The sequence below is a fragment of the Lycium ferocissimum genome, chromosome 2, assembly GCF_029784015.1.
Source record: "Lycium ferocissimum isolate CSIRO_LF1 chromosome 2, AGI_CSIRO_Lferr_CH_V1, whole genome shotgun sequence".
Lineage (NCBI taxonomy): Eukaryota > Viridiplantae > Streptophyta > Magnoliopsida > Solanales > Solanaceae > Lycium > Lycium ferocissimum.
In genome coordinates, this window is record NC_081343.1 from 36981227 (window position 1) to 37002800 (window position 21574).

The 21574-nt window shown below is 37.8% G+C and overlaps 1 protein-coding gene across 1 annotated transcript; it reads right to left on the reverse strand.

Moving 5' to 3' along the window:
• Window positions 1-231: 231 nt before the first annotated feature.
• Window positions 232-2041, reverse strand: LOC132048011 (uncharacterized). Its single transcript, XM_059438959.1, has 2 exons — window positions 1468-2041; window positions 232-575 (listed from the first exon to the last, which is right to left on the reverse strand). The coding sequence occupies exons 1-2, from the start codon at window positions 1951-1953 to the stop codon at window positions 513-515; spliced, it is 549 nt and encodes a 182-aa protein (XP_059294942.1). The 5' UTR covers window positions 1954-2041; the 3' UTR covers window positions 232-512.
• Between the last annotated feature and the right edge of the window lie 19533 nt (window positions 2042-21574).

Here is a 21574-nt window from a genome sequence, read left to right on the forward strand (position 1 = left end):
CGGCCCCCTAAACTTGACTCTTTTTTTCATTTTGACACCTCAACTAAGTGTTGTTTCTATTGAATCGTTAAACTCTTCCTCAAATGTGTCTATCATTGAAAGAGGAAGAATAACGAGGGGGCCCTATATAATGCAAAAGCCTTATACCTTCTATTAGCCGCAAAGCTCCATACCTGTCATTTCAGTTGAAGTTCTCAGATGCATAAATGCAAAACAGATGCCACATGAATATGCTGAACAGATACTATCTATTGAAAATAAATTAATACTAATTAGATACATCAACTTGGTGCTCAACATTAATCTCTCATGGTAATGTTTTCACAGGAAAACAGCAAATATTCCCAGTTACTTCCACAATTGATATCATTTTGACAAGTTAAAATCCATAGCTACGAGCACACAAATTAATCAGAATTTGAGTGATTTTCTTAAACATATTAACTAAAATTAGAAGCCATGGTCACCCCCCGAACACCTTCAAGAACCTATTACTGCCTCTGTAAACAACGCTAATTAAAACGAAACTCCTCATCTCTACTACTGGATCCTCCACCAGCCCCATTGTATGGTTCCTGCAAAAATATATCAGACAGAGAGTCGATTGTCACACTGGAAATAAATAATAAAGAACATAGGCAGGTTTAGTATTTATACTTGATTTGTTTCAAATTTAAGACTATTAGCATTAACATAGTACTCCCTCCATTCCATAATAAGTGACTCTTTTAGCTCATGCACACCCTTTAAGAAATTGCTTACTCCTAGAAAATTATGAGTATTTTTACTAACTTACTCCTAATTAATGCTTAGAAAAAGAAAAGTTATTTAACGATTCTTGATTATAAATAAGGATAAGTTTGGAAGAATAGAATTAATTTCTTCTTGAAATCTTAAAACATCACTTATTTTGAAATAAAATAAAAAGCCTAAAAGGTCACTTAATATGGAATGGAGGGAGTACTTTTGAATTATAAATTCAGAATTTAATATTTATTGAAATTTAGTGACGTCTGAAAACACAACAATAACAACATACCTAGTATAACCCCACAAGTAGGGTCCGGGGAGGTTGGGTGTATGCGGACCTTACCCTATCTTTATGGGACAGAGAGGTTGTTTTCGATAGACTTTTAGATCAAGAAAATCATTTTTCAAAAAATGGTTAGAAAGAAATGCAAGAATAAAAAGCTAGGATGAAAGTATTGAAGAAAGAAAATAAAATAAGGATAACCAAGTAAAAGAAACAATAGTAGTAATAAAATATCTGAAAACACATATATCAATATACGTTCTGTATCAAGAAAATTGGGTTCAGTTGTATTCATTGTATCAGACTCTACCAAAGAAGTTCTCTTATTTTTATTTTAGAATTTTGAAATGGAATTGAAATAGAAATGAATACACAGTACTCAGGCAGTCGACCTTAATTAACTGGTTTAAAACTAGCGACTAATTAAACAGTACCTGTGAATTCTTGCTTCCATGACCCCCGTTGGACCTCTTTTCTACATTCCCTTCATTGTTTTTGTCAACATTTCTGGACCCAATGTGAGATTTTTTAAGACGTAAAAGTCCCTTCCACCTAGTAGAACTTTTGGGAGGCCTCAATGAAAAATCATCTTTATCCTCATGAAGGAGTTCATCTCGTAGAGTTGTTGTCTTGTGAGAGCAACTTTCTTTCAAGGGCAACAATCTACCCTTGGAAAAAAGTTGGTCAGCACTCATCATGGAATAATTAGTGACATTGAATTCAAAGTCAGAGGAAACAGGAGCATCCCTATAGACCCTATCATTCTTCATCATTTGGTGAAGTTGAGAAGAATGAGAAATAGAATTGCTACGTGATGATTCGACAAAGTCATTAGAGAAGGAGATTCTCGGACTCATAGGAGTCCCAAAACCTTTGTGGTCGGATGAGTTTTGGTTGTACATGATGTCTAAGCATGCCATGGAGAATGAGTGCTCTTGGAGCTACTCCTACATAAGGTAGTTGAGCTGAGTGCATTTGGAACAAAATGACGAGTTTAACTTTTAGTGTGGATCTTTTTTTTTTTTTTTTAATTGATATTCAGGTCATTTAAAAGATATGGTATAGGTAAACTTTAATAATAAGTGAAATTAATAATCTGAAAAACAAGGTAGCATCTTTGCAACATGTTAAAATACGTTGATATTGTGACATTTTTTAACAGTGTCAACATAAGTAGATTTATGATTTAAATTTTATGAATTCACATTCTTAATTATAACAACTCATAACTAATGGCTTATAAGCATAAGTCATAATCTAATTTATGACTTTTGACTTATTTTTGTTACAACAACAACAATAACATTCCCAATGAAGTCCCACAATGTGGGATCTGGGGAGGGTACGCAGACCTTACCCCTATCTCGAAAGATCGGGAGGCTGTTTCCGAAAGACCCTCGGCTCAAGAGAAAATATGACGAGAAAAGGTAAGATAAGCACAAATAGCTCAAAGCAATATGAAAATGCAACTTACGAAAGCGAAAAAGCCCTGATAAAGCAGTCTGAGAAAAAGAAGCAGTGGCTACCATAGATAAATAAGATAGTCGAGATACAAGAAACAACTATAGTAGCAAGAACCAAAGGACAATAAATTGTAGATCAAAACTGCGACTACTAGTATGAAGGGATAAGCGGGACAATCTAATAGCCTTCTACCCTAATCTGAGTCCTCCATAGCCTCCTATCTAAGGTTATGTCCTCGGTAAGTTAGAACTGCGCCATGTCCTCTCTAAGCACCTCTCCCCAATACTTCTTCGGCCTACCTCTACCTCTTCTGAAACCGTCCATAACCAAACTCTTATGCCTCCACACTGACGAATCTATGTCTGTCCTCTTCACATACCCAAACCATCTCAGCCGTGCTTCCCGCATCTTGTCCTCCACCGATATATGCCACTTCTACTTATCCCAGATATTTTCATTCCTAATCCTATCTCATCTGGTGTGCCCACACATCTATCGCAGCATTCTCATTTCCATAACTTTCATCTTTTGGACATGCGAGTTCTTGACCGCTTAACACTCCACCCCGTACAATAAAGTCTATCTCACTACCAATTTGTAGAACTTGCCTTTAATCTTTGGTGGCACCTTCTTATCACACAACACTCATAAAGCAAGCCCCCATTTTATCCACCATGCACCAATACGATGGGTGACATCATCATCAATATCCCTATTTCCTTGTATAATAGACCCATGATACTTGAAACTTCCTTTCTTTTGGATAGCTTGGAAAGCAAGCCTCACTTCCACGCCAGCCTTATGTGTCACATCACTAAACTTGCACTCCATGTACTCTGTCTTGGTCCTACTTAACTTGAATCCTTTAGACTCCAGAGTTTGTCTCCACACCTCCAGCTGAACATTCACTCCGCTACGGGTCTCATCAATCAAGGCTATGTCATCTGCGAATAACATGAACCATGACACCTCACCTTTAATTTGTTGTGTCAAACCATCCATCATCAAGGCAAATAAAAATGGGCTAATAGTTGATCCCTGGTGCAATCCCATCTCCACTGGGAAGTGCTCCGAGTCTCCTCCCACTGTCCTTACCCTAGTATTGGCTCCCTGATACATGTCCTTGATCGCCCTAATGTATGCCACAAGTAACCTTTAGCCTCCAAGCATCTCCATAAAACCTCTTTTGGCCCTTTGTCGTAAGCCTTATGAAACCATGTGTGCGTCTCTCTTCCTCTCCCTATACTGCTCCACCAATCTCCTCACAAGATGAATGGCTTTTGCAGTCGAGCTCCCCGGCATGAATCGAAGTTGGTTCTCTGAAATGGACACGCCTCTTCTCACCCTCATCTCTACCACCCTTTCCCACACTTTCATAGTGTGACTCAGCAGCTTAATACCTCTATAGTTGTTGCAACTTTGGATGTTGCCCTTGTTCTTGTACAAAGGGACCATCGTACTCCACCTCAATTCCTCGGGCATCTTCGCCTTCTTAAAAATGACATTAAACAACCAGTCAGCCAAACCTATCCCACCTGCACTCTTCCAAAATCACGACGCATCCTACGAACATCACCCTTAACCTCCTCGACCTTTATACTCCTACAATATCCAAAATCACGACGCATCTCAGAGTACTCCAAATCTCGCAACACAAGGTCTCTGTCACCTTCATTGTTCAAGAGTTTATGGAAGTATGACTGCCATCTTTGTCTAATCAGAGCATCCTCTACCAATACTTTGTCATCCTCGTCCTTGACGCACTACTCCAATATTTTTGTTATTTTGGCTTTGAAACAAGTGCTTAAAAGTACTCCCTCCATTTACTTTTACTTGTCCACTATTTCAAAAATAGATTTTCACTTTTACTTGTCCACTTTCGCATATCAAGATAAAAATAATTTATTTTTGCTGTTTTGCCTTTGCATTAAATACTTATTCCAAATCATTTTTTGAATCCAATGCAATTATAGACCAATTAATATGGGTATCATGGTAACATATGCACTTCATTTATTATTTCTTAAAGACTGTGCAACTGCAAAGTCCATAGTAGATAAGTAAAAGTGAACAAAGAGAATACTTTTTTTTTTAATCTTACTCAAACACTACAAAAATACTTAAAAGCACCTAAAATAAGTCAATCCTAATGGACTCTAAGTTGATTTGAAAGAAATAAGGAGGCTTTAACTTTTATATAGTGTACAAGTTTACTTAGTATTTAACATTATCACACCTAAAAGATAACCGGCTAACAAGATTGGCTTAAAGGCAAGCAACCGAAGCCATTGCCTTAGACCCAAAAGTTAGAAGACATCAAAATACTATAATATATATATATATATATGGGTCTTGCTAACATACTGCGTGCAAGATACCCATTTTTGTTTTATCCAAAATATCCTTACTATTTTCTACTAAAGTATTAAAATAAGGGACATTTTTGTCATTTCATTGGAAAAACCAATTCATTTCCCTCCCTCCTTTTACACCCAAAAATTCAGCGATTGTAGCGGTCAAGGAGACCAAGTCCCTGCAATTTTTTAGTATTTTATAAGGCCCAATCGTCTGCGACTCTGCGTCATGAAAATCACGTTTGAGATTGTGAAAGCGTTAGAAGTTAAATTCTATGGAGAAAATTAGCAACGGGGGAAGTTTGGTGTTACATTGAATGAATCTGAAATAAAAAAGGAGAGAAGGACAAAAACTTCTGGGTTTTTACAGATTTCGACCCATCTCCTTAGCTTCAATTTCTTCTTGATGGATTGTAAATTATGTTCTGAAATTGAGATTCTTCCGGCCATTAAACCAATATTCTTTCTAACTTAAGGGCATATATTTCTTGGCAACATTTCTAACTTTGAAATCAGTAACTCCTCCAAGCTCTATTGACACTAAACTCCTCTAATGACACTAAACTAAAAACTAACTCAAAATTGAAAGACACGTTTTAGTTATTACAGATTCTGGCCATGGTGTCCTTTTAGTTAATATTGAAGATGTATCCGGGTGACTGGAAATGACAGAGAGTGTGGGGAACAAGAAAGGAGGACAGAGCCTCAGAAGTCAAGAAAGGGACAAGAAAATGGGGTACCAAAAGTGTTGGGTTCAGTATTATTTGTAAAATGACCAAAAATCCTCCTCCATTAATATGTTCCAATAAGCTATTAAGGATATTTTGGGTAAAACATAAATGGATATCTTGCTAACATACTACCTTCGTAGTATGTTAGCAAGACCCATATATATATATATGTGTATATATATATAAATTCAATGTTTTTTCTTTCATTTGTAGTACAAGTAAGTTCGTAAATTATGGTAATTTTTTTTTCTATTATCAGTTAGTATATTTACTTCCCTCTTCAATTCTGATTTCATCATTTGTATTACGTACATTCATTTCGTTTTCTTGTGTCTAAAATTTCAATCTAAACTTAATTTTTTCTGAATTAATTAGCTATCTTTTGTTCTCGTTTAATTGATCCATAAATCAGAAACAAGGCTTTCGTGCCTCCTTGAGACAGAAATTTTATGGAAATAAGTTTAAGGGCATCTTAAATAGGTCTAGCTGTAGGCCATAATTTTCATTGAACTGCTCCTGGCGAGTCTATTGACTTGAAAAATAAGGTAACTTGGACTTGCTATATATTAAAATACACGAAAATTGTAACACATTTTTTACACTGTCAATAGATATTGGTCTTGGATATAAACTTAAAAGAGTTTAATCTTCAAAGTTTTTAATACAAACATTATTGTCCTTCTAACATTAATTAATACATTAATATGAGTTTAGAATTTATAGTACTTAATCAGCTGAACCCAGTGAGAATACGTATCATTCGCCGCCAAGTGTCAAGTTTATATAAGTTGAATCCAAATGAGAATTCCGTCCACCCCTAGAGCAACAGGAAGGTACTCTTTTCCTCAAATAAATTCCTAAGAGGACCCCTACACAGCTACACTGTTTACAACTGTGTGTTTATTTTATATTGTCAGGAGGAGTTGGGAGAGTATTACTGGAGGTGTCTTTTCATTTTTGGTTCAAATTATATTCAGGCCTTCAGGGTATGTCTTTGACTATGTGTTTGGTGTATAGGGGTGTCAATTGTCATATAATGATGGTGATTTTTTTTGGCATTGCGTGTTAGTTTGGCGTTGAGTGATAATTCTGAGTGTTCTTCTGACAAATAAATCTATGATAGAATCTCATGAAGAAGGAAGCCACTTTGCCATTTCACAATATGTTAAATTAATCATTGCACTCTTGTTGGAGTTTTCTTTTCCTGTCCTTTGATGCCCTGTTAAAATGTCAATTTCATTATCGGATGGACAATTCTGTTATATTTTGTGTTCCGTGCATTCACACCTAAATTCGTTCTTTTTTGCCTAAGGTTAGTGAAAAATATCTCACATTTTAGCGCCCAACAAGGAAATAATTGCATAAGAGACGTAGAAAATCAGCCACGTTTATGAGTCTAGCTACATTTATTTTATGTATTTTGTCGGGATCTAGCAGAGTATGTCATGTTACTCTTGACTACTTCGCTTACATGAGTTTTCCCAAGTATATTAGTTTCAAACTCAAACAAACAAAAAGGTTGCCATAAGTAACGGGTAATATAACTCTTAATAGTCTATGTTACTCGGATCTTCCAAAATGGTCATAGCATTTGTGGCAAAAAAATTTAAACTGTAAGTACTAATTTTAGGAGAATCTGAAGATATTTTTGAAGGATTCGAGCAACATAATTAATAGGTAAACAATAAATATAATGGACCTTAACAGAAGGCAATGCCTACGAAAATTCACATGATATCCCAAATTAATCTGTACTCCCTCCGTCCATTTTTACGTGTCCTCTATATTAAAAATAGATGCCCAGTTTAACAGAATTTAACACTTAGTTCCTAATTTACCCTTAGTGGTCGTTTGGTTCATGGTATAAGAGAAGTTATCCCGGCGCTAATTTTTATACCACGTTTGGTATAAGGTATAAAATAATCCCGGAATAAATTTATACCTTGCACCAAGCGTGGTATAAAAAAAACATTTGGAATAGCCCACCTTATACCTTCTTAACCAGCTTATCTTTGGGATTATTTTATCATCTTTTAGATGGTATAAAATAATCCATTGTATGGGATAAATTAGTCTAGGGATTATAATCCCGGGACTATTTCGACCAGCAACCAAACGACCACTTATTATTTACTATAATCACTTATCAATGCATTTTCCAAAACATTGCCTTTATTATAATCAAAGGGTGATATAGTAATTTTGACTCCTTAATAGGCGTATCAAATCAATACATGATAAGTAAAAATGAAGGGGGAGTAATGGATATACAAAAAGTTAAAAGGTGGGGTCAGGAAGGACATAAAGAGAAAATGGAATGTCACATAACCAAGACCAAGAAGAGGGGTTGTTAATTGGAACTAACGAATAGAGGGAAGGGGATGTCAGTTTGCTTTTGGTTAGCAATGAAGAAACCAAAACAATACAATAGTCATGAGTCATGATATTAAAGGATAGGTAGGATAAGAGTAATGTTTTAAATGCTTTCGGCTAAGAAAGGGCAGAGAGAAAAATCAGAGCAGAAAGAGAGGGGAAAGGGGGGCTAATCTGTGCAGAGAATGCAGCATGAAGCAGTTACGCAGAATAAGGTGCAGTAAGGACGAACTGGGCATCTATGGACTTCTATTTGACTCATCTTTGACGTGTATTTGTATGTCATTAACACTGAATGAGCTGGCTATATATGAATCTCAGAGGGACCACTCTATCTTGATCATCTCTTTAATTAAATGCAACTCATTTTTTTTTTCTTGTGTTTTTTTTTTTTGTAAATGCAACTCATTTGACTTATTAAACTACTCCAGCTAATACGTTAAAAACTTATCTACATGTCAGAGTCTGGAACTTTTCTGACCAAAAAAAAAAAAAATGGAACCAAACTAACCCATTAAAAAAAAAAAAAAATCAAAGTAGGCTTCACGCACAGATTCTGTGCGTGAAAGGGCCAAAGTGTACATTATTCTGTGCGTGAAACCGATCTACCAAAATCCCACTGCAACCTCCCATTTCCAGCATACTTTTCTCTTTCATTTCCTCCTTTTTCACCTTTTCAACACACTTTTGCACTCCCAAAAACATGTCTCAAAGTTTTGAAACTTCAAAGTTTGCTATACAACTGGACCGTATTTGTGAATGCGGTTATTACGTAAACTAAAAACATCAAATACCCAAGATAATCCAAGGTCGCCTTTTTTGGCATTGTAAAGTGCCCGAAATAAGTGTTTTTACATTTTTTAGTTTTTTTTTCCTTCACGTTTTCCACATATTTTACTTAAAAAAACTGATTTTCTTGTAATGTTTATAAGATATGGGCGGTTGCAAACACTTTCGGTGGGAAGATAGCATTCACGTGGATAAAACGGTGGAGGCGAAAAAAAATGAATTTTCTTTGAAGGCTAAACTTAGAGACGCTCAACACGAGAAAATAGCTTTGAAAGAAAAACTTAAATTGTGGAAGATTATTTGTGCTATCTTGTTGTTGTTCATTATTTATATGTATTTTGTTTATTAAGTTTAATATTTCTATGGATTATGTTTTTTACTAGTTGTACATTTTCCCCTATAATGTAATCCGCACCCTTTATGTACTAATTTATTTGTGTTTCTTTGTTAAATTGTCAATTAATAATAGACTTTAACAATAAAAGCAAATTAAAAACATGTAAACTAATTCAAATTGATGACTTCATCATAAAATAAAAATACAAATTAACGACCTTTAGTCCGAAACTTAAATGACCAATAATCTAAGACAGTGAGCCTAAATAGACCCTAATCGTCATCAGAATAGAAGTCCTCAATATCGTCCTCAGAACGATAATGGCGGTCTCTTAACACACATCTTTTTTTCAGGAGATGTTAGTTCTTTACCGGTTGATGATGTTTGTTCTTCGGCCAACTTTAGCATGTAAAATCTACAACGTCTTGCCAACATTCTATTGTTTTCTTTTCTAATCCTTTGTACGGCAAGCTCACAATTTTTTGGACCTACTCGAGGCATTGTTATTGATTACCTTGTTGGGATTGGAGCGTTGAAAATTTTCAAGTCACGAACAAGACGTTCTGATTCGGCAATCCGATGTGACCATTCTCGGTGTAAACCGCAATAACATTCTCGCGGATCTAAACATTTCACACTGCAGAAATCATCATTACGCTCTATAAGAAGGTGGGGATTTAGCTCGTCTAGTTTGAAATCACTGGTATCACTCGAAAAACTACTATGATTTGAACTCTCATCATCACTGCTATTTGGTTCTTTTGGAAGGAGTAAAGACCAAGCTGAATTTCTACTACTCGACATTGAATATGTTATAGTCTAATAACAAAAAAAAAGGCTACTTATATAGTTGCAAACCCCCAAGTACCCTCAGGGGGGGGGGTTTCTTTATGACCCTACCTACTTCCCTTATTATAAGAAAAATATTAATCTTTATCGGATATTTCACAGTCCGAATCCCACTTGGATCTAAATCTTGTGCTACTATGTATACCATATTCTACCCTATGGTAACGTATTTGCATCCAATTGTTTTCTTCGCAAAAATGATTAAGAGCAAAATTAAACTCTTGTGGAGTTCCACGAAGTATTGACATAGCACGTTTTTTATGGGCGTTTAAGCCCTCCTGAAGCTAACTTTTGCTCCAGTGCTTCAGCCTTCCTAACACGCCAATTTCACTCCTCTCTCATTGTTTTATTGTATTCTCGACTGAATCTTTTGTTAGGGTTATTTCAGTAATGAAAATCATCATCATCTAGTTCTCATGTCCTACCCATTGCTTCAAATATGTTTCTTTGGGGTAAAACATGTAATAGAATCAAGATTACCAAATTGGGTGTAGAATGTCATGATAACTCGTTTTAAAGTGAATACTAGTTGTTTGTCAATCATGTTATATATAGTCCTGCATTTTTTGACCGTTTTATTTGAATTTAATTCATATTGCGCAACATTTCAATGCGCAATATAACATGATTTGACAACACATCATGGTTAAAAATTACAGCTTTTTTATGACACCCATGCTTGATTTGACAACACATCATGCATACCAATTTCAGCTTTTTTAATGACACATAAATGACCGATTTGACAATACAATGCTGCATTTTTTGACCGTTTATTTGAATTTAATTCATATTACGCAACATTTCAATGCGCAATATAACATGATTTGACAACACATCATGCATCCCAATTTGACTTTTTTATGACACATAAAGGACCAGGTTGACAATACAATCGCATTTTTTTTGATTTATTTGAATTTAATTCATATTATGCAATATTTCAATGTGCAATATAACATGATTTGACAACACATTATGCATGCCAATTTCAGCTTTTTTTATGGCACATAAATGACCAATTTGACAATACAATGCTGTATTTTTTGATCGTTTATTTGAATTTAATTCATATTACGCAACATTTCAATGCGCAATATAACATGATTTGACAACACATCATGCATGCCAATTTCAGCTTTTTTATGACACATAAAGGACTGATTTGACAATACAATGCTGAATTTTTTGACCGTTTATTTGAATTTAATTCATATTACGCAACATTTCCATGCTTTTTGACCGTTTATTTGAATTTAATTTATATTACGCAACATTTCAATGCGCAATATACCATGATTTGACAACACATCATGCATGCCAATTTTAGCTTTTTTATGACACATAAAGGACTGATTTGATAATACAATGCTGCATTTTTTGACCGTTTATTTGAATTTAATTCATATTACGCAACATTTCAATGCGCAATATAACATGATTTGACAACACATCATGCATGCCAATTTCAGCTTTTTTATGACACATAAAGGACCGATTTGACAATACAATCTTTTTTTTGACCGTTTATTTGAATTTAATTCATATTACGCAACATTTCAATGCGCAATATAACATGATTTGACAACACATCATCCATGCCAATTTCAGCTTTTTTATGACACATAAAGGATCGATTTGACAATACAGTACTGCATTTTTTGACGAAAATGGTGACTATTGCGCAATATTTCGATGCGCAATGGGGGTCAATATGAATCTATTTAAGAAGAATGTTGGACGAGGTAAAAACTCATTCATTTCATAAGTTTAAGTCTCTTAAGTCATTCAAAAAACCTCTCTTAAGTCATTGAAAAGAAAAAAAGAAAAAAAATCAAACTTCCTACAAAAAAATGGCTCAAGATATTCCACCAGTTAAGGTTTCAATACATTAGGATGGTATTATCCTTGATGACAATAGTACAGTCCGTTATAATAAAAGACCAAACATTCATGTTAAATGTCCACTTGAAATGTCTTAATGAATCACTAATCACTTACATATATGAAAAAATAAAGGTTAGTCCAGATGAGTATGAAATCTCTATAACAGGCAGATATCCACAATCAGTTTCCCATGGTATAGTGCTTTATGGTAGACATTATATCAATGATGATGATTCTTTGAGGGATTATTTGAATGCTCCAGAAGAATTAAAACATTTAGTTGCCCTTAATGTTCTTGAGATGTACATTGAAAAGATACCCCAAGAGGCCCCGCAAGAACAGCCCAGTCATGTTAACAAGTATGGGGATATTAGTTCTTACGGGGACATTTTGAGTGGCCAGGTCTTTGCTGGAAAATCTTACCCAACAATTTAATCAAACTTGGTAAATATGCATTCTTATATTATTATTTTGTGCAGTAGCACATGTTTATTGTATGTATTGGTAAATAACCATTTTTAAATCTTTGTAAGGGTTGTAGACCTGATACGAGTAATATTGGGCAATCATCTCAGTTTAGTGGAGCAGGTCATTATTATCAAAACACTTAGTTCAGTGGAGCTGATTTTTATAATAATTTTCAGTTAGATGCAGCTAATTGTTATCAAAACTCGCCAGTGGTACCAACTGTGGATGTTGGGCAGTCTTCTCAGTTTGGTAGAGTCGATCATTCTCCACACTATGCTCATTCTCAATAGATGTAGGTTCATCACCTTGATGTTAATTAATATATATATATATATATATATATATATATATATATATATATATATATATATATATATATATATATATATATGAATTTGGAATTTAACATATGCTTTTTATCGTGTAGGAGGAGGCCTTTCTTAGATGGCGCTGATTGTCCAAGTTATGTGGATACATCAGAGAGTGATGGCGATGAACCAGCTAATAATGTAGAGGTAACCGATGATGAAGATAGTGAAGGGGATGAAGAATATACGCATTTTAGTCCCCAGAACTAACTTACCACCACGTGCCACCTCCGATGGCGGAAAACCCAATTCCTGACAACCCAATGCAGTGGCATCCTTCGTATTCCATATCTTGACAGTCTACAAGGTCGTGAGGATGAATTTGTCTTCACAAGAAATGGTGATATAAGTCGCCAAAAAATGTGGATTGAACCAAAAAATCTCATGACTGATGAATGCGTCCTTGCAAAGGGAATGATGTTGCATCAAAAAAGGCGTTGCAACGTGTTACACCTTGGAAAAATTCCCGTTAACGTACAGTGAATAGGCTGACGAAGGGTATGATGTATACGATGTTTCGATAAGTAAGAAATAGCATTTGATGGTCCTAATTAAGATTTCCAAAGACGTTCGAGGTAAGAGAAGAAAGTTGTTAAGGAAAGAAAGTCATATGTTTTGTGTTGGATAAGAATTTTCAGTATCAAGTTAATGACGTTCTAATAATGTTTTGGAGAAGGGTTATGACGTCCCTTAGAATGGTATTGAGGTGTTAAACAAGTGTTAAGAAGGTTCCATAAGGATCGGAGATCAAACGAGCCGACGAGAACAAGTCTCGGTTAGCTGGGCAACATACGGCCAGACATACTGGCTGTATAAAATTCACGGACCGTATGTCCAGTCGTAGATTCAGCCCAGAATGGTATGTCTCACTGGACCAGATCTACGGCCAGACATACGGCCGCATAGAAAATATACGGACCGTATGTTGGTCCGTAAATCTCAGTCGGGATAGATTGTGAATTAATATAAGGACCTCTCTTTCATTTCATTTTTCATTTCATTCCCACTCCACAAGTCAAGAAACCTCTAGAACATTCTCTCTACACTTCATCCACAAGAACACAAAGGAAATTGATGATCAACTTCATCAAACCAACAAGAATCAAGAGTGTGAAACCCATTAAAGTCATCTAAACCAAGAAATCCCAAGAGAAGTGAAATAGGGTTTTGGTGCTAGAAGAGTATTTCCACTCAAGACTTATTTCTACACTATCTAAGGTGAGTTTCATGATCTTCTCATGTGGTTTGAAGTATTGATAGGTTGAAACACTTGGATTGTACTAGAATATAGAAAATGGGTCATAAATGTGTGAATAGTATCATTGTTGAGTAGTAGTTGGAATGAATCATGAAAATGGATATGTTGAGATTATAAATATGTTATAAATGACATTTAGAACATGGAATAAGTATTGTATGTGAAAGGACACGATAGTGAACTTTGGTCATGATTATGGAGAATTTGGAGTGAAATTGTGGAATGTGGGCAATGCAATTGAATGATGATTGTTGTTTATGATATTGTGATGGTTGTTATAAATGTTTAGGAGTTGATATGGAATATGGAGGAAGTCGTATAAACAAAGGAAATGCTGCCCAATTTTCTCTAGCTTTAGTAAGCCCATTCTTATAATTGTTTAGCTAATGTCGATACAAATTCTCTTGAAGGTAGAACGTGTGCATTAAAGGAGAGCAAGCAAGCGATAGAATAGTTAAACGACAAAGGTATGTGAGGCTAGTCCTTCCTTTCTAAGGCATGAATCTTATGGCATGAATTTCCTCCTTCTTCATGAATCTCCTATCTTCAAGAAAACTATGAGTCCTTGTTCATGAAGAGCCATATGAGATAAGAGATATACGATGAGTATGATAATGATGATGATAAGCTTAAGTGTAAAGAAGCTATAGTTCATGATATGATGTTCCTATAAAGCTAATGATGCTATCTATAATCTATCGATGTTGATCATTATATACACTCACCTTATGCTCGTTCCTTCAAGGTGAGGCAGAATGCTTATGAATGCTCCATAATGAAATCGGGGGTCCACGACCTTATGTCACCCCGATAGAGTATGATTATCTATGAGTTTCTATGCATGCATTATGATGAGTTATGATGAGCATATTATGATGATATTACACCGTGCCTATATGGTCGGGCTGTCACCGCCAAGGCGGGCAGCTATACACCATGGCCAGATGGCATGGGCAGACACCACTAATGGGCGGCATGAGACTGTACCCCGGACGCGGGAGGCCTGGACGCAGGCTAATGTTATTGATTATCACAGCATACCTATATGGTCGGGCAGCTTGTACATTTATGCATATATGACATGATGATGATTATGACTGTAAGCCAGCATGCATTATTTCTTTTATGATTCAGTCAGTTATAGATTGCTCCTCATTTGATGCTCCCTTATTTCATTGATGTTCCATTATTGTTTATGCCTTACATACTCAGTACATGTTCGTGCGACGTCCTTTTTCCTTGGACGCTGTGTTCCCACGAGTGGCGGGGAGACGGTACAGATCCATAGGAGCTATCAGCAGATTTACAGAAGCCCTCCTTCATCCCGGAGGTGCTATTTTGAGACAGTATTTTTGTGTATATATATTTTGGGCACGACGGGGTCCTGTCCCGTCCACACTAGTACTCTAGTAGAGGCTCGTAGATACGCAGTGTGGATAGTATAGTCTCACAGTCTTTCATGTATATGCATGTATTTATATATTATTTTGATCGCCTAAAAGGCTTATGTTTATAAAGTAAATATATTTCAAATGATAATAGTTTCTATGATTATGAGTATATATTATGAATGAGAGCAGAATGAGCGGTGTTCAGTGGTTAGTCCCGGATACCCATCATGGCCCTATTCGGGTCGTGACAGAAGTGGTATCAGAGCAATTCAGTCCTAGGAAGTGTCTACGAGCCGTGTCTAGTAGAGTCTTGTTTATGGTGTGTTGCGCGCCACGCTAATAAACAAGAGGCTACAGGGCATTTAGGAAAAATGACCATCTTTCTTCTTATGAAATCGTGCAATAGAATCGTGTATAAGATTTAATCCTCCCTAATAAGTGTGCTATGATTTCAGAAATGCCGCCAAAGGGAAAAGCTAAAGCCGCCCAGAAGGGCAAGACTACGATGAAAAGGCGGGCAGAAGGAGAGCCGCCAATGAATGTAGATGAGGGTGGTGAATCACACCATGAGGCTCTATCTAATGCCTCCACTACTCCGCCTATTACGGAAGAACAAGAAGGGGCTTCGGCTCCAGCCTATGCCTCCAGTTCCTCCACCGACTACTTCGGGTCAACAAGTGACCGAGGCCATTCATTTATTAACACAGTTGGTTGCCGCTCGAGCACAATGGCAAAATGCGGGCCCAGTGATCGGTCGGCTAGTACTAGAGCCGTGACTTTCATGAGTTTGAGTCCTCGAGTTTTTGGGTCAAAGCGGATGAAGACCCGCAAGGTTTTATTGATGAGATGTTGAGAACATTGCGGATTATTCATGCCTCGGGCGAATCGTGAGTTGGCATCTTAGACTCGGGATGTGGCGGTATTATGGTATAATAATTGGATGGCATCGAGAAAAGAGAATGCGCCTCCTCCGATTTGGCAAGAATTTGTAGATGCTTTCATTCGCCACTATTTGCCACCGGAGGTCCGCCGAGCTAGAGCGGATAGATTTTTAAATTTGAAGCAAGGAAATATGAACGACCGGGAGTATAGCCTTCAATCTAACTCCTTGGCTAGATATGCCCCGACTATGGTGGCCGATATGGGAGATCGGGTGCATAGGTTTGTGAGTGGCTTAGGGCCACATTTGTTCAAGGATTGTTTAACGGCTTCATTGCAAGATGGGATGAATATTTCCCGCATTCAAGCTCATGCCCAAAATCTAGAAGGACAACAACCTCCGCAAAGGGGTGATCGTGATGTTGAGAGAGGGCAAAGCAAAAGGGCCAGATCTATGGGCATAGGTAGTGATTATAGAGGAGGATCAAGGCAGACATATTCCAGGTACTCAGGACAGTCGGTGACTAGTGCACCTCCCCGATTTACAGGCAGGAGATTTGATCGCTCCTTTCATTCAGGACAGGGTCAGAGTTCGAGGGCCCCGGAGTTCACGATTTGGGGAGACTATGCCGGAGAGGAGACCTCCAGTACCGCGATGTAGCCAGTGTGGTAGATTACACTCCGGACCGTGCCACCAGGTTCAGATGCTTGTTATACTTGTGGCCAGGTTGGGCATATGATGAGAGATTGCCCGTTGATGAGCGGTAGAGTTGGGGTCCAGCCCACAGGATCAGCGGCTGGCTCTTCTTCAGTGCGCCCGGTAGGGCAGACTCCCCAGATTCCAGCAGGCCGCGGTAGAGGCCGAGGGGGAGCATCTACTTCAGGTGCCACTCAGCCCCGCATAGATGCTTTAGCTGGACGACAGGATCTTGAGTTCTCCCCAGATGTGGTTACAGGTACATTGTCCGTATTTTCTCATGATGTGTATGCATTGATAGATCTGGGTTCCACACTATCATTTATTACTCCATATGTTGCTAACCGTATTGGGGTGAAACCCGAGCCAATTAAACCTTTTGAGGTATCTACTCCGGTTGGTGATCCCGTGATAGCTAGACAAGTGTACAAAGATTGTATGATTGAGATATGTGGTCGCCAGACTAAAGCTGATTTAGTTGAGCTGGAGATGTTAGATTTTGATGTGATTATGGGTATGGATTGGTTGGCCTCATGTTATGCTAATGTTGATTGCCGAATGAAAGTAGTCCGATTTCAATTTCCGGGAGAGCCCATGCTTGAATGGAAGGGTAATACAACATCTCCAATAGGTAAGTTTATTTCCTACCTTAAGGCAAGAAATATGATAGCTAAGGGCTATATTTACCATTTAGTCCGAGTTCATGACATCGAAGCAAAGTCGCCAACTTTTCAATCCGTTCCGGTAGTGAGTGAATTCCCGGATATATTTCCAAATGAACTTCCAGGCCTTCCTCCAGAAAGAGAAATTGACTTCGCTATTGACGTGTTGCCGGATACCAAACCTATTTCTATTCCTCCTTACCGAATGGCCCCGGCAGAATTGAAAGAGTTGAAGGCACAGTTGAAAGATTTGCTTGAGAAGGGGCTTATTAGACCCAGTTCATCACCGTGGGGAGCACCAGTTCTATTTGTAAGAAACAAAGATGGCTCCCTACGAATGTGCATCGATTATAAGCAGTTGAATAAAGTGACGATAAAGAACAACTATCCTCTTCTAAGGATTGATGATTTGTTTGATCAATTACAGGGTGCCAAGTGGTTTTCCAAAATAGACTTGAGATCGGGTTATCATCAAGTGAGAGTTAGAGAGGAAGATATTCCCAAGACAGGAAGATATTCCTAAGACAGCCTTCAGAACGAGATATGGCCATTATGAATTTCGAGTGATGGCATTTGGGCTAACTAATGCTCCAGCAGTGTTCATGAATTTAATGAATAATGTATTCAGGCCTCTCTTGGATCTGTTCGTGATAGTATTCATTGATGATATTCTGGTGTATTCTCGCACAGAATCAGAACATGCAGATCATTTACATATTGTTCTTGGAGTTCTTGGAACTCGAGAATTATATGCAAAATTTTCAAAGTGCGAGTTTTCGCTAAATTCTGTGACATTCTTGGGTCATGTGATTTCAGATGATGGCATTCGAGTTGACACTCAGAAGATTGAAGTTGTGAAGACTTGGTCGAGGCCGACGACACCTACAGAAGTTCGTAGTTTTCTGGGATTGGCAGGTTATTATAGAAGATTCGTAGAGGGCTTTTCATCTATTTCGAGCCCCATTGTGAAGCTAACCCGGAAGTCGGCCAAATTTCGGTGGAATGATGCTTGTGAGCGTAGTTTCAAGAGTTGAAGGACGAGTTAACCTCAGCTCCAGTCTTAACACTTCCAGAAGGGCCGGATGGTTATGTCGTGTATTGTGATGCTTCTGGCGTTGGGTTAAGGTGTGTATTGATGCAGCATGGTAGAGTCATTGCTTATGCTTCGAGACAACTGCGGAAACATGAAAAGAACTACCCAACTCATGATCTTGAATTAGCCATAGTTATTCATGCATTAAAAGTGTGGAGACATTACTTGTATGGTGTACATGTTGATATTTTATACCAATCACAAGAGTCTTCAATATATCTTCAAACAGAAGGAGTTGAATCTGCGACAGAGGCGGTGGATAGAATTATTGAAAGATTATGATGTGAATATTTTATACCACTCCGGGAAAGCAAATATGGTAGCCGATGCGCTTAGCCGCCGATCTATGGGTAGCCTATGTGAAGTTCCTTCGGAGCAGAAAGAAATGATTCATGAACTCCATCAACTAGCTAATCTTGAGGTACGTTTAATTGATTCGGGTGGTGCGAGGAGTTAGTGTTAATAATCCTACAGTTTCGTCCTTGAACATGGAAGTGAAAGAGCGGCAGTACGAAGATCCTCAGTTGAGCCACTATAGAGATACATGTCATGCAAAGGAGGAGACTCCATTTGAAACTTCCATGGATGGGATTCTTAAATACCGAGGCAGGCTATGTGTTCCAAACGTTGCAGAATTGCCTCGTCGGATTCTAGAAGAAGCTCATTATTCTCGGTATTCTATCCATCCAGGAACGACAAAGATGTATCATGATCTCAAATTGATATATTGGTGGGATGGCATGACGAGAGATATAGCGGAATTTGTAGCGCAATGCCCAAATTGCCAACAAGTGAAGATCGAACACCAAAAGCCAGGGGGATTATTGCAAGCAATGGAAATTCCTACTTGGAAATGGGAGGTGATCAACATGGATTTTATTGTAGGATTGCCCCGTTCCCGAGGCAAGTATGATTCTATATGGGTGATTGTGGATAGATTGATGAAAGCAGCTCATTTTCTTCCAGTCAGAACCACACACTCAACAGAAGATTATGCAAGGTTGTATATTAAGGAAATTGTGAGACTTCATGGTTTTCCAATATCCATTATCACAGACAGAGGAGCGCAATTTACAGCTAAGTTCTGGAAATCCTTCTAAGAAGGTTTGGGTACTCAAGTAAAGCTTAACACGGCATTCCATTCGCAAACTGATGGGCAGGCCGAACGTACTATTCAGACCTTGGAGGATATGCTACGAGCATGCGTGTTGGATTTTGGTGGTAGTTGGGATGACCACTTACCCCTAATTGAGTTTGCATATAATAATAGCTATCATTCCAGCATCCAAATGGCTCCATATGAAGCTTTGTATGGAAGGAAGTGCAGATCTCCAATTGGATGGTTTGAAGTAGGAGAAGTACAGTTAATAGGCCCTGAGTTGATTCAACAAGCGGTGGAAAAAGTCAAGGTGATTCGAGATCGATTGTTGACAACCCAAAGTCGCCAAAAATTTTATGCGGACAACCGCGGAAAGATTTAGAATTTCAAATTGGTGATTGGGTATTTAAAGTGTCGCCGATGAAAGGGGTGATGAGATTTGGTAAGAAAGGAAAGTTAAGTCCTCGATACATTGGACCCTATAAGATTATCCGTAAGGTGGGTCAAGTAGCTTATGAATTGGACTTTCCTTCAGAACTTGAATTAGTCCACCCAGTTTTCCATGTCTCGATGCTCCGCAAGTGTGTTGGAGATCCTACAAAGATTGCGCCGATAGATGATGTTCGTGAGAAAAGCTAGCTTATGAGGAGTGCCCATTGCCATATTAGACGAGGCATGTACGGAGACCGGAATAAGGAAGTAGCCGATGTTAAAGTCTTGTGGCGAAATAATAACCGAGAAGAGATGACTTGGGAAGCGGAAGAAGATGAAATCCACGTAACCGCACTTATTTCGGCCCGGAAGAGATCTATGATGAGACATCGAGATTATAAGGTATGTATATTTTTCTTTTATGCATATGGGTCGTGCGTACACCAATTTATATTGCTATTGTGTTGTGGCCCTATGAGGAGGTAATGTTATTGTGGGTTGTTGTGACGGGATGGTAGTGCCGTATTATAGGGAGACTACGCTTAAAATTTTTGTAGAATCCCCGATGACTTAACATTCAAGGACGAATGTTCCAAAAGGGGGGAAGAATGTTACACCTTGGAAAAATTCCCGTTAACGTACAGTGAATAGGCTGACGAAGGGTATGATGTATACGATGTTTCGATAAGTAAGAAATAGCATTTGATGGTCCTAATTAAGATTTCCAAAGACGTTCGAGGTAAGAGAAGAAAGTTGTTAAAGAAAGCAAGTCATATGTTGTGTGTCGGATAAGAATTTCGAGTATCGAGTTAATGACGTTCTAATAATGTTTTGGAGAAGGGTTCTGACGTCTCTTAGAATGGTATTGAGGTGTTAAACAAGTGTTAAGAAGGTTCCATAAGGATCGGAGATCAAACAAGCCGACGAGAATAAGTCTCAATGTTTGGGCAACATGCGACGGACATATGCGGCATCGTATAAAATCGGCCGTATGTATCGTAGTAAGTATAATCAGCCCGGAATGGTATGTCTCCTAGACCGGATCTACGGCCGGACATATGGCCGATGAAAATATACGGACCGTATGTGGGTCCGTAGATCTCGGTTGGGACGATTGTGAATTAATATAAGGACCTCTCTTTCATTTCATTTTCATTTCATTCCCACTCACAAGTCAAGAAACCTATAGAACATTCTCTCTATACTTCATCCACAAGAACAAAAGAAATTGATGATCAACTTCATCAAACCAACAAGAATCAAGAGTGTGAAACCATTAAAGTCATCTAAACCAAGAAATCCCAAGAGAAGTGAAATAGGGTTTTGGTGCTCGAAGGTACTTCCACTCAAGACTTGTTTCTACGCTATCTAAGGTAATTTTCATGATATTTTCATGATGTTTTAAGTATT